The sequence below is a fragment of the Vanacampus margaritifer genome, chromosome 4 (assembly GCF_051991255.1).
Source record: "Vanacampus margaritifer isolate UIUO_Vmar chromosome 4, RoL_Vmar_1.0, whole genome shotgun sequence".
Taxonomy (NCBI): domain Eukaryota; kingdom Metazoa; phylum Chordata; class Actinopteri; order Syngnathiformes; family Syngnathidae; genus Vanacampus; species Vanacampus margaritifer.
The window spans coordinates 2,931,275-2,949,381 of NC_135435.1; the positions used below are offsets into that span (position 1 = coordinate 2,931,275).

Sequence of the window (18,107 nt, forward strand, 5' to 3'; positions counted from 1 at the left end):
TTTTCCTCCCACCGCTTTGGCGCCCCCTCTGGCGTGGCGCTCCTATGCACCGCATATGCCGCATATCAACTTTTTGTGGCACTGGCTACATTCCATCCCATAACCAGTGTTGGGAATAACGGCGTTTAAACTACTGGCGTTAGGTAACTGCGTTTTTTTTTTCCATCAATGAACTAATCTAAGTAATTATTTTTCCCATATTTGAAACGCTATCATCGTAATTGTATGAGAAATGCGTTGCCTTACAATTTATTTATTAGTTTCAAGGCTCGAAATAATCTTACAAGACGTTGTGCGGTGACTGTCTCCTCAAATGTAATTTGCGCACAGTTAGAGGTACTGTTGTTGTTGGAGGACCTCGTCACAATAAAAGTTACTTGACAGCTGAAATGTGTAGTGACTTTTTTTTGGGAGGTGTCGTGGGAAATGTGTCACGATGTGACGGACGTGTTGTCTTTTTTCCCTTCTGTACCTTAAGGATTAGCATATTTTAGCATTTTAGCAAAGAGTCCACATCCTCGCCTGGAACTGGTTTGACAACTTTGACAAGAGTGACATTAATCAAAAATAACAGTCGAGATTTGCCGAAAAACGGCCGCCATGAGGTGCGATTTGTTGATAATTCTGTTCCACCAAGAACCATATTGCGCCTCCACAAGCACCAGAACAGCGATAAAGATACTGGTAAGTCATAGCAACACACTAGCCTAGGGTAATTAAAAGCACCAACAATTGTATTTCTCTTATTTCACTAGTGCTAAACACGTGAAAAGTGTTGAAAGAAATATGCTCTCTCTCACTCATGGAGGCGATGGAGTGACATTTGTATGTGAATGATGCATGTTAAGCCTAAAGTTGGGCAGTTTTTTGACGTAAATCAATCATTAAACATGCCTTTAAATGTGTAGAATTATAAACTGAAGATAAATCACCATATTGAAAGTGTACAAAAGTATATGTTTTTCAGAGAGATAAAGTGGAAGCTGATGATTTTGAGGAGTAAATGTAGCACTGTATATTTTAACAGCATTGGCAATTTATTTGATCTATTATTGATTATTAGCCAGCAACATTCAAAAAATGCCCGCGAAATCCTGGAGGGACTGGCTAGGACTGTCTACAAATTACCCATCGATGACATATGTGCCACATATCACCATATATCCAGTATTTATTTTATTTTTATTATTATTTTTATTGCTGTAGTAACTGGAAGTGGTAGTGAATTATTATTATTATTATTTATTTTTATTTATTATTATTATTATTATTATTATTATTATTATTATATTATATATCATCATATCATCATATTATAGAGTGAGGCATTTGTGTGACATAAATTCTCACAAAAATGAATGAATACACCATATAAAGCCTGGACATAATTTTAATTCCTTGTATAAAAATATAATAATAATATATTTAAAAAAAAAATCAAAACAGTTTGATATAAAAGTTTTAAGTAGTGAAAATAGTTACTTTGCCTGGTAACGAGTTATGTTAAATAATTCAATTACTAACTCAGTTACTTTTTTAAGCAAATAATGAGTAACTATAACTAATTACTTTTTTTAAGTAACGTTCCCAACACTGCTCATAATGGCGCAAACGCCCCTTTCTAACGGTACCTGTATACAAAGATACCAAAAGAAAGAAATGCATTGCGCTAGAAATGGAAAATATGGCCCATAGGTTTATAGCAACATTCTATTATGGATCATGTCTGCCTACCAGTGCGGCTGAGTGGCAGGGCTATGACCAAAGCCCTGCCACTCGAGGAGGGTGAAGTGAGGCTACTTTCAAATATTGGTGGCAGTTTTTATTGCCGCAAACTCCCCTGTTAAATTAGATTTCTGAAAAATCCACCAAAAGTCTGCATGTACCTTGCAAATGTGGTGAAGACTCTTCCTAATTTTCAATAACAACATATGCTAAACTTCAATACAGACATACAAACATGTTAGTCTGTCTTTCCTTGACACCAATTACTACTTTCTTACTAGCCAGGGATTTTGTCTGTTTTTTGGCATTTTAGAGCGATTCAGAAAACACAACAAACTCACATTTGTGAGTTTTTCAACAAAGATGGTAATTTGTGAAAAGCAAACCACAATAGGCAGGGGTACTTCATGACCTGTGCTATAATTCTTGATTCTAAGATTATTTCCATAAAGGTCACGAATGCCGCTTTTTCACTAGACCGGTTCCACACCGAGTAAGCCTTGGTTGGCACCGGGTGTTTGCGTTTACATTTGACTTTTTGGGGGCGAGCGGTTACAATGGAACCGTCTTTTAGAACCATCCCGTAGTTGGTTCTGTGGTCGAGCAGGGCCGTGTCGTCACTCATCCGATTGGCCAACAGCAACGCAGCGCAGCAACTCCTTGGCACACGCCCAGTAGTGCCACAGAGCAGTGGTAGTAGTAGTAGTAGTTGTTGTCTTTTGCAACAACGCTGACCATCCACTAGTACACAGATGCCATAAAGCAGACATGTCCAAAGTCCTGGCCTGTGGTCAAATTTTATCCGGCCTGCAGCCTCTATCATAAAATTAATCACATGTGGCCCTATAGCCCTGTTTTCCAGCGTACAAATTACATGCTAAATGCAATTTTACATTTACCCACAAGAGCAGCAATCTATCCACTGTCCAGCTCCAAGACGTAGAAGCCTTGCTAAATGCTTTGCTAACCGACTAACGTTATCGTGAAACTGGCATTAATGCTTGGGTGCTTGATTACACTTTTTACAAAGTTCTCGCTGGTACCACCTCAAAGCGGAGCGTGTTCAACTTTAAATAAATAAAAACATAAAAAAGAGCATAAAGCAACGGTTCTCATCGTTTTCTGGTTGGTAGACTTTATAGTACTGTATTAACTCTTTGACTGCCAAAAACGTTAAATGACATTTAGTAAAAACCCACGGAGGGCCGCCAAGGACGTTAAAAGACGTTCTCCAATTTTTTTTAATTTTTTGGGTGAAACGGGTGGAGGAAAGCCTTGCCCAGCTGTGGTGAAAGTTTCAAGCAGATCTAGTTAGCCTAATGACTATTTTTGGCCCCTAGATGGCAGCAATGACTCTCTTTTGACAAGATTGGGTAGGCGTCAGTAGAAGACGTGAGGCGGAGCTACAGGGGACAATGGCTGGGGAAGGGAAGAGAACATGGCGACCGGTTGCAAGCAGCTCACGCTCGAGCATTTTTTTTCAAAGACGAAAAGCATCGACCAACGCTAAAGAGCACATTGATGACGACGATGATCATCATCGATGATGATGATGGTGACTCCCAGGTTGGAAGCGTTGACGTGGCAGTAGAAGATGTGAGGCGGAGCTAGATGGCTGAGGAAGTGAACAATGGCGACCGGTTGCAAGCAGCTCACACTTGGGAATTTTTTTCAAAGACGAAAGGCATCGACCAACGCTAAAGAGCACATTGATGACGACGATGATCATCATCGATGATGATGATGGTGACTCCGAGGTTGACGCCGAAGTTGGAAGCGCTGACGCGGCGGCTATGACGACGTCATAAAGGTTCACGGGCTAGCGATGCTAACACCGGAAAACGCGGAGCAAAAAAAAAAAAAAGAAAAAAAAAAAGGAAAACGCGGCGCACAACCGAGCACGCTCAGGCGGACGTTCAATCGGACGACGAAGAGTACCCCAAGTCCAATGCATATTCATCGGAAGAGTGGGTACAGTCTGCTACTTGCTATTTCCCGGAAAAAAAGGCCGTCAAGAAAGTGTAACGTCTGCACGCGAAACGGACAATCGAAACGTATCTGTTGTGCAAGTCCTGCTCCCTCTCCTTGCATGCAGGGCAGTGTTACAAAAAGAAAAACTGTATTTGAAACATCCACATAATTGTAAATAGTACCACAGTTGCACACATTTGTAAATAGTTTGCGAAATTGTTTTGTCAAATTGTTACACTGTTGAATGGAAATAAAATATTTTGCAATCCAAAAACACTTTTTCATTGTTGGTGGTGGTGTATTACAGAAGTAAAGCACTATTTAGGTGTTTGTGGCATCATTCATGGACAAAAAGAAGTGTAGAATTCACTAGAGTGCATGAAATAACATTGTTTCACAAAAAGCTCTTTTTCTCCGCTTTTTGTTTCAAAACAGAGCATTTCGGTGAAACGAAACATTTTCTATTGGTGATTACTGAAGAACGGAATAAGGTAGAAACAAACTTTTTTTTCTGATGAAAGATGAGAGTTCAATCTTTCATTTGGTAGTATGTGTGTTTCCATAGTCCAAACACAACATTTTCTGTGGACCTTGAAAGATCAGTCAAAATGCTTAAATCGGCTGGCACTGGCGACATCCCGTTTCTGAAAACGTCTGGCAGTCAAAGAGTTAATGTATTGTTTGGTTTGAATTTCAAAAACTGACAACAATGGTTTTGAATGACTAACTTTAGATTTGTGTATGTGAGATTTTGCTAAAAATAATTATTAAGTTTATTTTAAAACACGCTTTTTTAAACTATCGTTTTTATTCCATAAACCATTTTTTCCCCCCCAGAAAAAAACTGAAATTAGAGTCAATATGATCCATATTAAAACGAGACATATCTTTCCAAAATCTGTTGGTATAAAGGGAAACAACTATCTCCCAGAAGTGGAAAGGCGGCGTGATAACAGAGGATTTTTTTTTATTGTTTAAAAAAAAACAAAAAAAAAAACAACAAAAAAAACAACAAAAAAAACATCGACATTTATTTGAGGCTTTTAATTTGAAATATGCTTTTGCAACGCGTTGGCGTTGCCTTACCGTAATGCAGAATGTAAACGTTGACAATCAAAGATCAGAGCAGAGGATGGCTGGATTTCGTCTTTTCAAGCGGAGCCTTCCTTGACTGTTTTTTGGAGTTTACTTGTGTTTGTGTTGCCTTTTCAGTTCATGGTAAGTAAAGCAAAATGCAGATTCAAATTTATTTTTGAGTATGTTTACGAAACGAAACCGCGACTTTGTAAACATGGGTACAGATTTTTGCTGTGAATATCCTGTTTTACACTACATACAGTAAATCCAATAGATGCAGGAAACGGAGTTGTTTTTTTACGCAATATATTTTTTACATAAAGAACATATGCACGACAACCGTGTTAGGGTTCAATACATTTTTGTAATGATCACAGTCACACATATTGAATCACACCCATACTTCCTGTGTTAAGGAAATTTGCAATTGTAACTTCATATTTTCCGGATTTGAATCTTATGTTCTTTTGACGAGTGCATGGCCGAGAGGTTTTGAAATACGTAACAAGTGTTGCTTGCAGTGCTGTGCTCGCCGAGTTTCCGGCAAAGTTTTACTGTAAAGTGTACACGGCACATCAAAAACAACAACTATTGTACCTCAGACACTGTTATGATCGTGCAGTTACACTATAGGGGTTTTAATATCTGTTAACAATATCCCAGAGTGATATTGTTTATTCATAGTAACTACCAGTATGATTTCCACTTTTTAGTTCCACAGGAAATCACTTTAGTGTACGCCACAAGCCACATTAGGATTGCACCATGCAAGTTCACAAGCTGTCTTCTTGTACAATGGACAAACAGAGAAAGAATACTTTGCCTAATTTGCAAGAATGATGTTTGTTGAGTAATAGATGTAGCATACTTTGCTGGTGAAGAATTTGACAGCGATGCCTGAAGCTGCTGAACCCTTGTGGAGTAATAGTAAATGTATGCCTAAACGCACAATTTTTAAAATGTATTTATTTATTTACAAATATTGTGTTTTTGAGATATGATGATTACGTCATTTATGAATATTTTGTTTTTACTTTCAACAACTCATCAGAGCTATCCATGCACATAGTCTTTCTTTCTTTCTTAAAACTTTCTTTTGCCCTCTATGAAACTTTTTTGCCCTCTATGAACAGTAAAAACTGTTATCTATCCATCCATTCATCCATCCATCCATCCATCCATCCATCTACACACCCAATTTAAATGAAGTTAGGATTTGTTAAACATAAAAACAGAATACAATGACTGGCAAATCATGTTCAACCTACATTTAATTAAATACACTACAAAGACAAGATATTTAATGTTCAAACTGATAAACATGATTGTTTTTAGCAAATAATCATTAACTTTGAATTTTATGGCTGTAACGCGTCCCACCCAAAAAACTGGGAGAGGGTCATGTGTAACATCACCTTTTCTTTTACCAACATTTACCAACTGAGGACACTAAGTGTTGATGAGTCCTGCATGTTTTAGAGGTTTCCCACGTTCAACACAGCTGATTCATATTAATGCTCATTAGCAAGCTCTGCAGGAGCCTGATAATGATCCTGATAATTGAATCAGGAGTGTTGGAGTAGAGAAACCTCAAAATCATGCAGGAGTCAGGCCCTCGAGGAACGGATCTTGACACATAATTCTTTCACATTCTTGCTTAATGTACAACTTCAGCTGTTCAACAGTCCGGAGTCTCCGTTGTCGCATTTTACGCTTCATAATGTGCCTCACATTTTCAGTGTTGTAACACCTGCAGAATGTGGTTTGACATTGTCTTGATGAAATAAGCAGGGGTGTCCGTGGAAAAGACGTTGCATGGATGGCAGCATATGTTTTGCCAAAACCTGAACGTACCTTTTAGCATTAATAGTGCCTTCACAGATGTGTAAGTTCCCGATGGCACTAACACAGCCTCATACATCACAGATGCTGGCTTTTGAACTTGAATATCCATAAATCCATTAAAGTCCGGATGGTACTTTTCCTCTTTGGTCCGGAGGAACGACATCCACTATTTACATGTGTATGTGTGTTTGTAATGTAATATAATATTGTTATGAATACATTTTAATATTATTTTATTGCTTTATTGATGGGCGGCACGGTGGATGACTGGTTAGCACGTCCGCCTCCCAGTGCAGAGGATGTGAGATCGAGTCCGGGCTTCGGCCTTCCTGGATGGAGTTTGCATGTTCTCCCTGTGCTTGCGTGGGTTTTCTCCGGGTACTCCGGTTTCCTCCCACATTCCAAAGACATGCATGGCAGGTTGATTGGACACTCAAAATTGTCCATAGGTGTGATTGTGAGTATGGTTGTTCGTCTCTGTGTGCCCTGAAATTGGCTGGCAACCAGTTCAGGGTGTACCCTGCCTACTGCCCGAAGCCAGCTGGGATAGCCTCCAGCGACCCTTGTGAGGACAAGCGGTTAAGAAAATGGATGGATGGATGCTTCATTGATAATATATTCATTTTATTGATACTATATAATGTCATTAATTCATATTACCATTATTATATGCGTATATTTAATATAACAAATACATTTGTCAGAGTAGAATGTGCCTGTGTTGTCTTCAGTGGCCCACTTGTTCAACATGACTTGGGCGACGAGCAAATTAAACAGGTAGGCTGGAGCCATCACATAAATTAAGTAGTTAGCAATCGTGAACTAAATCTAGACTGACTTGTTTTGGGAACTGAACTAGCCACATAAGATTAAATTTTTGGAAAGAGTATAAACCCATCCATCCATCCATTTCCTATGCTTGGCTAACTTGACTCGCTCTGGAGTTGGCATTTATAATCATGTGGTGGGTACTTTGCAAAACCAGATCAAGTGATAATTAACTGAATCTAGGACATTGATGCACAAACCCAATTCCCTTAACCTTTATTACTCATTCAAACCCAAAAACTTATATATGTTTTTTTTAAATACTTTGTCCCTCACTCCCACAAACATATTTACACGTTTAAAAAAATAAGTTTTTTTTTTTAATGCTAGATCATACAGAAGACTTTAATATAGTTTCTGACCTAAAAAAGTCACTTAAAGCAATGGTGGTTATTACAAAAACAGCCAGCAGGTGGCAGCAGAGTATAAGAGATCAGCCAGGGCCATGTTGCAACAAGCTCTTTTTGGCAGTGTTTTTAACAGGTTTGTGAATAATGATGAAATTTAGCTATGTTCTAATACTAATTGCAGCAAAAGAGATACAAATATACTTTTTTCCTGATGAAATAAGAGACTAATCTTTCTTTTGGTCGGTTTCATGTTTTTATAGCAATAGAACACAATATTCGGTGGGCCTTGCAAAATCCAGTAAAACAGCTGGGAGTGAAAGGGCTTCAGTGAAAATGGCTGGGAGTGAATGAGTTAAGCCATTGTAAGCCATAGTGCAGTACATATCACCTGAAATGCTACATATTGTACAGTTGAGTTTTCTGTCTGTTGTCCTAGATAGAAGATGCATGAGGATGCATTTGAGGTCCCGGAAAGGACAGAGTACCGTTACCTGGTGCAGGAAGAAGATGAAGAGGAGGTGCAGTATGTTCGACACAGACACTACATCAGCCCCTTCCTGGTGCTTTCCAGACGCTGCATTTTGCTCATCTGCCTTGGGGTGCTCGCTCTCCTTGTTCTGGCCACTTACCTGGGCTATGTAGCACAGACACTCCCACCGAGACTTGTCCAAGTGACCACTGACTGTGGCGAATACAGAGGAAGACATGTGAGTTCCTCATTTTTAATGACCATTTTATTCGTCATTCAGGGGTGGTCTGTAATTGCCCACTTAGCAGCGGCCAACTTGATATAATCCGCAAGGGGAGATCTTTATGCAGTTCCTGATGAATAAGTTTTGAGGGAAAGGTCACAATGTCATTATAAAGATTACTTACAACCGAGTACAAATTCTAACTTTAATGGACAATATAAATGCAACCATGGCACTCTTGCTCTATCAGAATATGCTCAAAAGCCAATTTTGGCTCCATACATTCATAATGTAAATATAATCCTCAATTTGCAGAAAAATGGCGCCTACTCCTTTAAAGGCATGCCATATGCCGCTCCGCCAGTTGGTAACCTACGTTGGGCACCTCCTGACCCAGTGTGTAGGCATGGTGTCACCGATGCCAGCCGCTTCCGCAGCATGTGTCCTCAAGTGCAACCGCTATCGAGTAAAGGCAAGGTAATGGGCCAAGAGGACTGTCTCTTCATCAATGTGTGGACACCAACACTCAAGGCCGACTCAAAGCTGCCAGTCATGGTCTGGATCCATGGAGGCTACCTACACATGTTCAGTGGCGGCGAGCAAGGCTACTCGCCCACAGAGAAGCTTGCAGCAGAAACTGGGATGGTATATGTCAGCTTCAACTACAGACTCAATGCATTTGGATTCATGGCACTGGAGATACTAAGGGAAGGTTCTCACAAAAACACATCAGGTTAGTTTTATTTGTTATATTTAAAGTATAGGTTTCTGACTGCGATCAGAAATTCCTTAAATGTGTCTTGTCAGGATTTCAATTTCATATGCCAGCTCACTATTTTACATTGTGTTGGTTTAAGGAGCAACAAATGTATAAATTAAGTAGACATTTAAAAAAAAAAACGGACTGTAATAACAAGTTTGCTCTGTATTATTTATTTGGTTGTTACTAACATAACTATAAGATTCATTTTTCAAAAATAATTGCCAGTTTAATGCATTTTGTAGAAACTTTATTTGGACGTACGCCACCATTGTTATTTACGTTGCAACGCATTCAGTGCGTAGTGACGTAGAATGGCGGCAGGCTCTCTGCCAAGCAATGTGAAATGCCTATAAAGAAAGCAAGGTAATCCTCGTAGCGTTCCTTTTTTAATTTGTTTTGTCTTTGGAGAAAGCTCAGTATTGTTCATTCGTTAATCTTACCGATTTGACATGTCATCATCATTGCTCTCTTTTTTTTCTCTTTTTCTTTTTTTGAGTATGTGCGTGAGTATGTGCATGTGCGGGTGTGTGTGTGCGTGCGTGTGAGTGTGTACTCATTAATTCACCTAAAACCTATTAAAAATCCCATAACGTTCACCTAAACCGAATACTTCTGAATCCAGCTAGAGTCGTGAGGTTGTCAGGAGACCCAAGGAAGGATTAAAGAAAAAGAAGGGAAAGTGAAATCCAGTACCGACCAGATATCACCTACTACCCACCGGGTTACCAACCAGAATCTTTCACCAACCCCAGAAACATCTAAATTCCAACAAATTAGGGAGCCTCAAGAGACCAAAGGAAAGACTGAGGAAAGGAAGGAAGGATAGATGAAGAAGGTTGAGATCCACAGACATCAGCCCCCAGCGATTCAACAACCAGAGGAAGCAGATTGTGTTTGAATTTTGGTAGATGCTGGTGTGGTGGATCTGGCATGCATGAAAACCTCCACCAAAGAGGGGAGCCGTCGACCCCGGCCAGGACAGCAAGCACAACCCCCCAGGCCACGGCAGCGCCAAGGCACAACCCCTGGGCCCAGCAGGGGCCACCGGCCGGAGAGCAAACCCAGGAGCCAGGAGTGCCCCCCACCCCAACGCGGCCCGTGCCCCAAGCCTAACCCAGCAGGAGTTAAGAGGTGCGTCCAGCGCGGCCCCTCCCAACCGGGGCGGTGGCAGGAGGCGCAAACTGTCACAGTGTGGTCACGGAGCGGCGTGATGTCTGTCGGCGTGTGAGGTGGAGGACCCAAAATGCAGGGAGGCAGGAGAACCACAGCAGGAGTGCAGGCGAGACTGGCGTGCTTTATTTTACAAACAAACACTAACCAGGGTACTGGTTAGTATTAAAATAAACAAGGAACTGAAAAGGTACAAAACTCAAAATGACAGCCAGAACTCCGGGGGTGACCGTGACAAGCGGCAATGATCCCACACCGACTGATCACCACCCGGGAATTAAATACACCCACACTAATTAGGAGACAAGTCACACCTGGGGCCAGGCACAAGTGGCTGAGGGCCCGGATTGGTTAACCCGCGGAAGGGCGGGAACCCACTCAGGGCCCTCAACCAAAGCCAGATCTTCCCAGACATGACACAAACCGCCCACCACATGTATGTTTTATGAATAATTTTATATTGGATAAGTTGTAAATTTGTGTGTTTTGTCATTTTAAATACCTTTTTACAAACTTGAATCCAATAGTCAGATTCCGAAGCTATAGACAAGTCTGTCTCCCATTTCGAGATGGGTAAATACATTTTATTAGTATACGAAAGTAACTTATATATTTTTGAGAGTTTTTTTGTTGTAGCTTTGTAATATCTTTAGCTAAAACAGGCGGTTGGAGCATACCCCGAAGTGTTGGAATTAGTTTCTTTATCATACTTTTAACTTGCAGATAATGTAAAAATAAAGTCTAAAAGTCTGAGTTTATTACAATCCTTCTGTTCTTGTTCCAGCCAACAGTTAGTTTCTCTGTTGGGTTGTGCCCATAGAATGATACAGTATATTGTAGCTGGTTAGCTATATAGTAGTGCATAAAATTTGGTTCCTCTAGACCTCCTTTGGATTTACTTTTCTGAAGAGTAGATAGACTAATCTTTGCTTTTTATTTTTTTCCAGTAAAATTTTGTAACGGCCGAGTCCAACAACTGGAACCAGTTAGACGTAGGTTTAAATGGAATCATTGAGAACAAATAATTTATTTTGGGTAAAACTTTCATTTTAATGGTGGCTATTCGTCCTATTAGAGAAATGGGAAGATTATTCCAGCGCTCCAAGTCACTATAAATGCTATCCAGAAGTGGAATAAAGTTTAAATGAATTAAATCAGTTAATTTAGGTGAGATTTTTATGCCTAAGTATTTTAAATTGCCTATAGGAAATGAGTAGTGTGGGTCCTGGCTTGCAGGATTCCATAATTTTTCTGTAATAGGTAGTAGTGTTGATTTTGTCTAGTTAAAAGAATAATCTGATAAATGTGAGAATTTAGTTATGAAGTTAAATACTTCCCCTAACAAAATAACAGGTTTTAGTAAAGTAAAATATAATCGGCATATAGATTAATTTTGTGTTCTGTTACCCAAGAGTGAATTCCTTGAATCCTTCTTTCCTGGCGAATAGCTAATGCAAGCGGCTCAATAAATATTGCAAATAATAAAGGGGACAGTGGGCAACCCTGTATTATGCCTCTCTGTAGAGTAAAACTCTGAGATATAATCCCATTAGTAGTAACTGTAGCTTTAGGAGAATCATATAATACTGACACCCAGTGAATGAATGACTTCCCAAAGCCAAATTTATTTAAAACAACAAATAGGAAGGACCAGTTAACTTTGTCGAAGGCTTTTTCTGCATCCAACGATATAATAACTGACTTTTTATCATGCCGCTGTGTTTTCCCGATTGCGTTGAAGTTGGTTTGCAAGAAATTTACTTGATTTGTTATTATATTCAAAGTTGTTGTATCTCAATTGTTGTATTATAAACTCTGTCTTTTTAGATAACAACTGTATTTTTGTATTTTGTAAGTCAGTCCATATTTGGTTATTTGGGTTTATTGCGTACTCATCCGTTGTTTAATTTTATCTTCCAAATCTTTTTCTAATATTTGATCCTGTTTCTTTTTACAAGATGAATATGATATAATTTTACCTCTAATTACCGCTTTCTCAGCTTCCCAGAGAAGAGATGGAGATAAGTCTGGAGAGTCATTTATTTCCAAAAAGTCTGCCCACTCTCTTCTTATAATTTTGTCAAACTCTGCGTCATTTTGCAGTGAGATGTTAAAACGCCATGTCGGGGGTGGTTTAAAGGTATAATCAACTTGTAGGGTAAGGGAGACTGGTGCATGGTCGCTAATAATAATAGGATGTATTTTTGTACCAATTTTATCAGCAATAGAATTATTTGTAAGAAAAACATCTATTCTTGAAAAAGACCGGTGCACAGCGGAAAAGAAGGTAAGCATTCCTAAAGAAACAACATACGATCGAGAGAGTCAAGCCGGGATACACTGCATGGGTGTGCGTTGGGTCTCCGCTCTCCTCTGTGGGCGCAGCCGATTCGTTTCCATTCAATCAGCTTGTTCAAATTACACCGGCTGCGTGTGCGCTGCGGATCGACTACGGACCAGCTGCGTCGTGGCTGGGGCCGCTGCACTGATAGACCTATTTTCTATTTTTGCCGGACGATGCATCCGTCGGTATCTGTCAAATGGCAAACTAGCACAGAACACATTGAGCGGGACAGGAAGACCGACGCAGTTTCAAAATGAAAACTCTGGTTACTTTTCAGAATAAAGATCCTATTTTGTCATAATGCTTAACGCTTAATTCACTGCAGCGAACATGGACGAGGAGAGATTTATAATGGAGGGGGATTATATATGACACGGCACATCCTTTATATTTCGACAACCTAAAAATGTCATAGCAAAAGCTGTGGGAGTGGAAGGTGAGTTCAATCAAAGTCCACCTCTCTTTCTGCTCCTCTGTTGAGCACACTTTCTGTGGCTGTGTCCGAATGTCCACCCTTGTCCCCTAACCCCTCATTCACTACATAGCACTTCACTATATAGTGGCTTAATATATAGTGCCCTCATTCAGTTTGGAGATTTGGACAGCCAGCTCACTACTTTCTCCTCGTCGCATATCACGTGACCACCGTAACTCTTACAACGCACTGGCGCATAAATCACCGACTATTTATTGTGAATGAAAATGTTTTGAAACTGTGCTTTATTTCCTTTGTTGTAAATGTTTTCAACTAAAACAAATAAATTCTTGTCGTACTATATATATTAATGCATCGGATTTGATTACCGCGCTTGCGCTGTCGCTCGCACCATTTTTTTTTTTATACTCGCAAATCGCAATGCATTGTGTTTCAACCCGGTTCAGTGAACATCAATGTTCACTACTTTTCAGAGTGCATTGTGGGTAATTTTGAGTGCCCTAAATTTCCGTTCCCTGGAGATTCTGACACCACTACAAAATGGCGTGACCCCTAAGTAGGGCACTATATAGGGAGTATGGTGCACATTTGGACACAGCCTGTGTGTTTGCGTTGTTTTTAATGCCACAGTATCGCACGCGATCACGCGAGACACGGCGGGAAGTTGTCTGCGTAGCCGGTCAGTTTTGTCCATAAAATTGACGTGTCCGGAGCACACAGTCAAGACGCAGCGGAGCGGAGATGCAACGCACACACATGCGGTGTAATCCCGGGGTCACCCTCCCGTACGCCGTGCTCTCGTCATTCACCAGACGCATTCAAGAGTTTTGATTGTCCCTTAAGGAACGCTACGGAGACTTACATTGCTTTCTTTTTAGACATTTTACATTGCTCGGGCAGAGAGCCTGCCGCCATTCTACGTCACTATGTGTAGCTCTCTCAGGATGTAGAATAAAGCATGACATGAGGTTTAGCAAAATACAGGGTTTATTCCTTGGCAACCCTGTATTTTGCTAAACCTCGTGTCATGCTTCATGCTACATCCTGAGGGAGCTACAGTGAGAACTCCACAAGGGGCTAAATATGTTTCTTAGACATGCTTGTCTCTTTTCTTCCTTTTCATCAATAGTTGATTCTGTGGCGTTATTTTAACTTCCATAACGGCTGCGCAGAGCTCATGAAGTTAGTTGTCTGTCTGTCTGGCGTGCTGGTGAATGCACCTGTTAATTGATTCCTATTAATGATCACCATTAGATGGCGTAAGATCACTAATAATGCAAACAACTATTGTAAACAACTAAATAGAGAATGAAATGAGAGACTGTAACAACAATGGCGGTGTACATCCAAATAAAGTTTCTACAAAATATATTAAACTGGAAATGATTTTTGAAAAATGAATCTCATAGTTATGTTAACAACCAAATAAATAATAGAGAGCAATTTTGTCATTACAGTTGGGGTTTCTTTTAAACTATATATAGTGTTGACAGGGAACTTTTTGTCTGATTCTCTCTTAGCTTTAAAGGAGTGGCTTAATTTAGTTCAAGCTGCTTTTCTTTCTGGGTTTGAAATGAGACACTGGAAAGAATCTTTCCGCTTCCTCCATAGGGAATTATGGCTTCATGGACCAGATTTCTGCATTAAAATGGGTACAAAGAAACATCCATGTTTTTGGAGGCGATCCTGGGAAAGTTACCATCTTTGGGCAGAGTTCAGGTATGAAAGCAAAACATTTAGAATGTTTTCATTGACCAATCTTAGTGTCAACATAATATTTATACTGTCTTTTTGGAACCCTTTCGAACCCGTCTGTTTCATGTTTGAAATAAAATATTAAGGCTTAATGTTCCATTAATATAACATTCTTCCATGCTTAATGTGTGAATCCTAACCCTAAGTAAGACGTTTTGTTGAATATTCCCATAAAAAATGTATGTTTAAAAATTGATTTGAGAATTGCGCCCTGTAATATCGCGATATATTGCCGAATCGATTTTTTCAAACACCCCTAATATATATATGCGTTTTCACAAAATCAGGCTTATATCGCCGAAAATGAAAATTCAGATTCTAATTCTACACTTAACTCCGTTTCAAATGATGTACAGTGGAACCTCCGAGTTTGAACGTCTCGGAACTTGTACAATTCGGACTTCAACCAAAAAATCTGAGTAAAAAATGCCTCGGAGTTTGAGCAAGCTAAGCCGAACATACCTTGAAAATGGGTAGCCGAGTGAAGCCGAGCGAAGCCGAGCAATGCCGAATGCTCACATTGCGGTAGTTGAGACGATGCACTGCTCATTTCAGATCATGAATATTCTGGAGGTGCTCCATACGAGCAAGTGCATTTTAATTTTTCCATGAATTTTTTTCGCCATGGGCCCAAAGAAAGACAACAGTTCCAGTGGCAGCAAAGAAAAACATACAGTGCTACGAAACACAGTAGAATTAGGAAGGAGATTATCGCACAGTGATAACTACCGTGACTACTTCTGTAAACACTGGCACGAGGTCTTCAACAACGGGCCTGACGTTAAACAACGCACGCAAGGACCGCTTAGTAGTCTAACAATATGCCCAATGTAAAATACACAAACTGAACTAAAGCTAGCATTAACATAACATTTATCATCCACTGATGCCATCACACCACAACAGGTAAGGTATTTTTATTGTTTAAATACTGTACTTTACTGTAAATGTAAAAAACATAAATATAAATTATAATAGGAATTTTCTGTTTTTGGAGCTTGGGAACGGATTAATTGCATTTACATTATTTCCTATGGGAAAAAATGTTTCGGAAGTTGAACAATTCAGACTCTGAACACATCGCAGGAATGAATTATGTTCAAACTCCGAGGTACCACTGTATAATACGTATGCACTGAAATGAAAATGTTTGACCGAAAACCGAAAATTTAAATTGCTTGGCCGAAAAGCAGAAAAAGAATTATGCCAATTTTTACTATCATTGCATTTATTATAAATAATTAAATAATAATATTATTGTAAAATATTTATTTAGCACTGGCTTTTTAACAAAGCACAATATAAATTGAAATGTGCCCACACCGCAAACATGTTAGCTTAATGGTACATTAAACAGCAAACGAGGGTTGAGCATTTTCTGACGGTGCAATTGCACTTTATAGTCAATGTAGTTCGCACAGGCGGGCACGGATGCGTGCGGCGGCACAAGGTGCAGCGCACTTAAAATCCGCACATTCACATATTTACCAACGTTTAAAAATAAATAAATACATTGGTTCGCAACAGCCAATTGGCTTCGGCAACGGACTGCAAAGTCACAGACAGCGTCCTGTACAGTTCTGTAGCCACCCGGATAGCGTTAAGTGTTTCCGTGTTTAAAACTGTTGATAGCAATAGTTCTAGCGTTAGCTAAAGTATTTAGCACGGCCACCGGGATGCCGGTGAAAAAGTGCAACTGTTCGAGGGGCTCTTATAAAAACAAAAAACAAAAGGGAAGGCGCTGCAGGAGAAAGAGTGTCTCACCTGTACTGCAGTACAAGGCAGTTCTGTCTTTTTTCGACCTGCTTAAATGTTGTACACCAAGCGACGCCCCTCTCTTCCGGTGTGCGCAATGGCCCCGGGACTCACACAAATGAAAAGCCAGTGAGAAGAGAGGCGGAAACTCTTTAATTCAAACAAACGCTTGCTTGCAGCGTTTTTTTTGCTTGCGTCACCACAACATCCCATTTCGGACATATTCTTTTGGCTTTTTGGTGGCCGAATATTCGGTGCATTACTAATAAAAGTGGTGGTACCTTAAAAAGTGAAAAGTTAGAGCAATTTTAATGTTGGCAGGTTGAAATTACACGTTTTGAGAAAAACACGTTAAATGTTTTTGGCATGTACATCTTGTAAAGGTCCATAGCAAACGGGACCTTAAGTGTTGAGAGATCCCTGGAAAGTCAATTCCAATAGCAGGTAATCGCACAAGATTTTAACCCTTAAATATCTGAAGGAGTTTGACATCTCAACTGATGAAATGGAGTAAAAATGCTGATTTTGGCCATTGAACAACACCAACATTGAACAACTTTGAAGATCCCATTAGGCTCACAATTAATCTTTTGGGTCATCATCTGCCAAAGTTTGCTCGTTTGAATCTTGATACTTATGTGTGAGTATGTGTGTGTGTTTATTTTATTAAGGTCAAATTCTACAATGGGAAATTTGATTTAAAAATGTTGTGTTAAAAGGTTATTTGCCATGCTGTGACAAGAAAGTTTACTGTTATTTTATCATCATGGATATTACATCTCAAATGAATTTGACCACAAAATAAAATTATGACATTTTAATGGTTTGACACAGTTTGTTGTTGTTTTTCCCCTTAAATGTATTATGTAATTAATACTAGGGATGCACCGAAACCGAAAACCAAAAATGAGAAATGCTTGGCCGAAAACCGAACCGGCGAAAAAAAATTATGCCATTTTTTAATTATATTTGCATTTAATATAGTTAATTACAATTATAATATTATTATAAAATATTTAGGCCTATTTAGCACGGGCATTTTAACAAATGTACAATATGAATTGATATGCGTCCACACCACAGACGTCAGAGACATGTTAGCGAATGGTACATTAAACACCAAATGCGGGGTGAGCAACTGAGCATTTTCTGGCGGTGCAATTGCACTTAATAGTAAATGTACAGTACTTCGCACCAGTGGGCACGGCTATGCGTGCGGTGCGGATGACGCATTTCTAGGCAATTTGGAGTGGGACACGGTTCGGCTCACTTAAAATCGGCACATTCACATATTCACCAACGTTTAAAAATAAATACATTTCTTTGCATCAGCCAATCGACTTTAGGAACGGACTGCAAAGTCATACACGGCATCCTATACAGATCTGTATTCACC

At 39.6% G+C, this 18,107-nt stretch overlaps 1 protein-coding gene across 4 annotated transcripts in view; it reads left to right on the plus strand.

The window, feature by feature from the left end:
* Positions 1-4,788: 4,788 nt before the first annotated feature.
* LOC144050615 (para-nitrobenzyl esterase) overlaps positions 4,789-18,107 on the plus strand; it is a 42,585-nt gene continuing 29,266 nt past the window's right edge. For 3 of the 4 annotated variants that reach the window (XR_013293885.1, XM_077564021.1, XM_077564024.1), the window contains exons 1-4: positions 4,822-4,914; positions 8,237-8,503; positions 8,804-9,221; positions 14,813-14,920. Coding sequence is in view for 3 of the 4 variants with exons in the window: in XM_077564021.1 (XP_077420147.1) it covers positions 4,912-4,914; positions 8,237-8,503; positions 8,804-9,221; positions 14,813-14,920 (796 nt within the window). In the remaining variant the exon portion in view is untranslated. Of the gene's footprint in view, positions 4,915-8,232; positions 8,504-8,803; positions 9,222-14,812; positions 14,921-18,107 lie in introns of all 4 variants that reach the window. The other variant, XM_077564023.1, reaches the window with a different exon arrangement.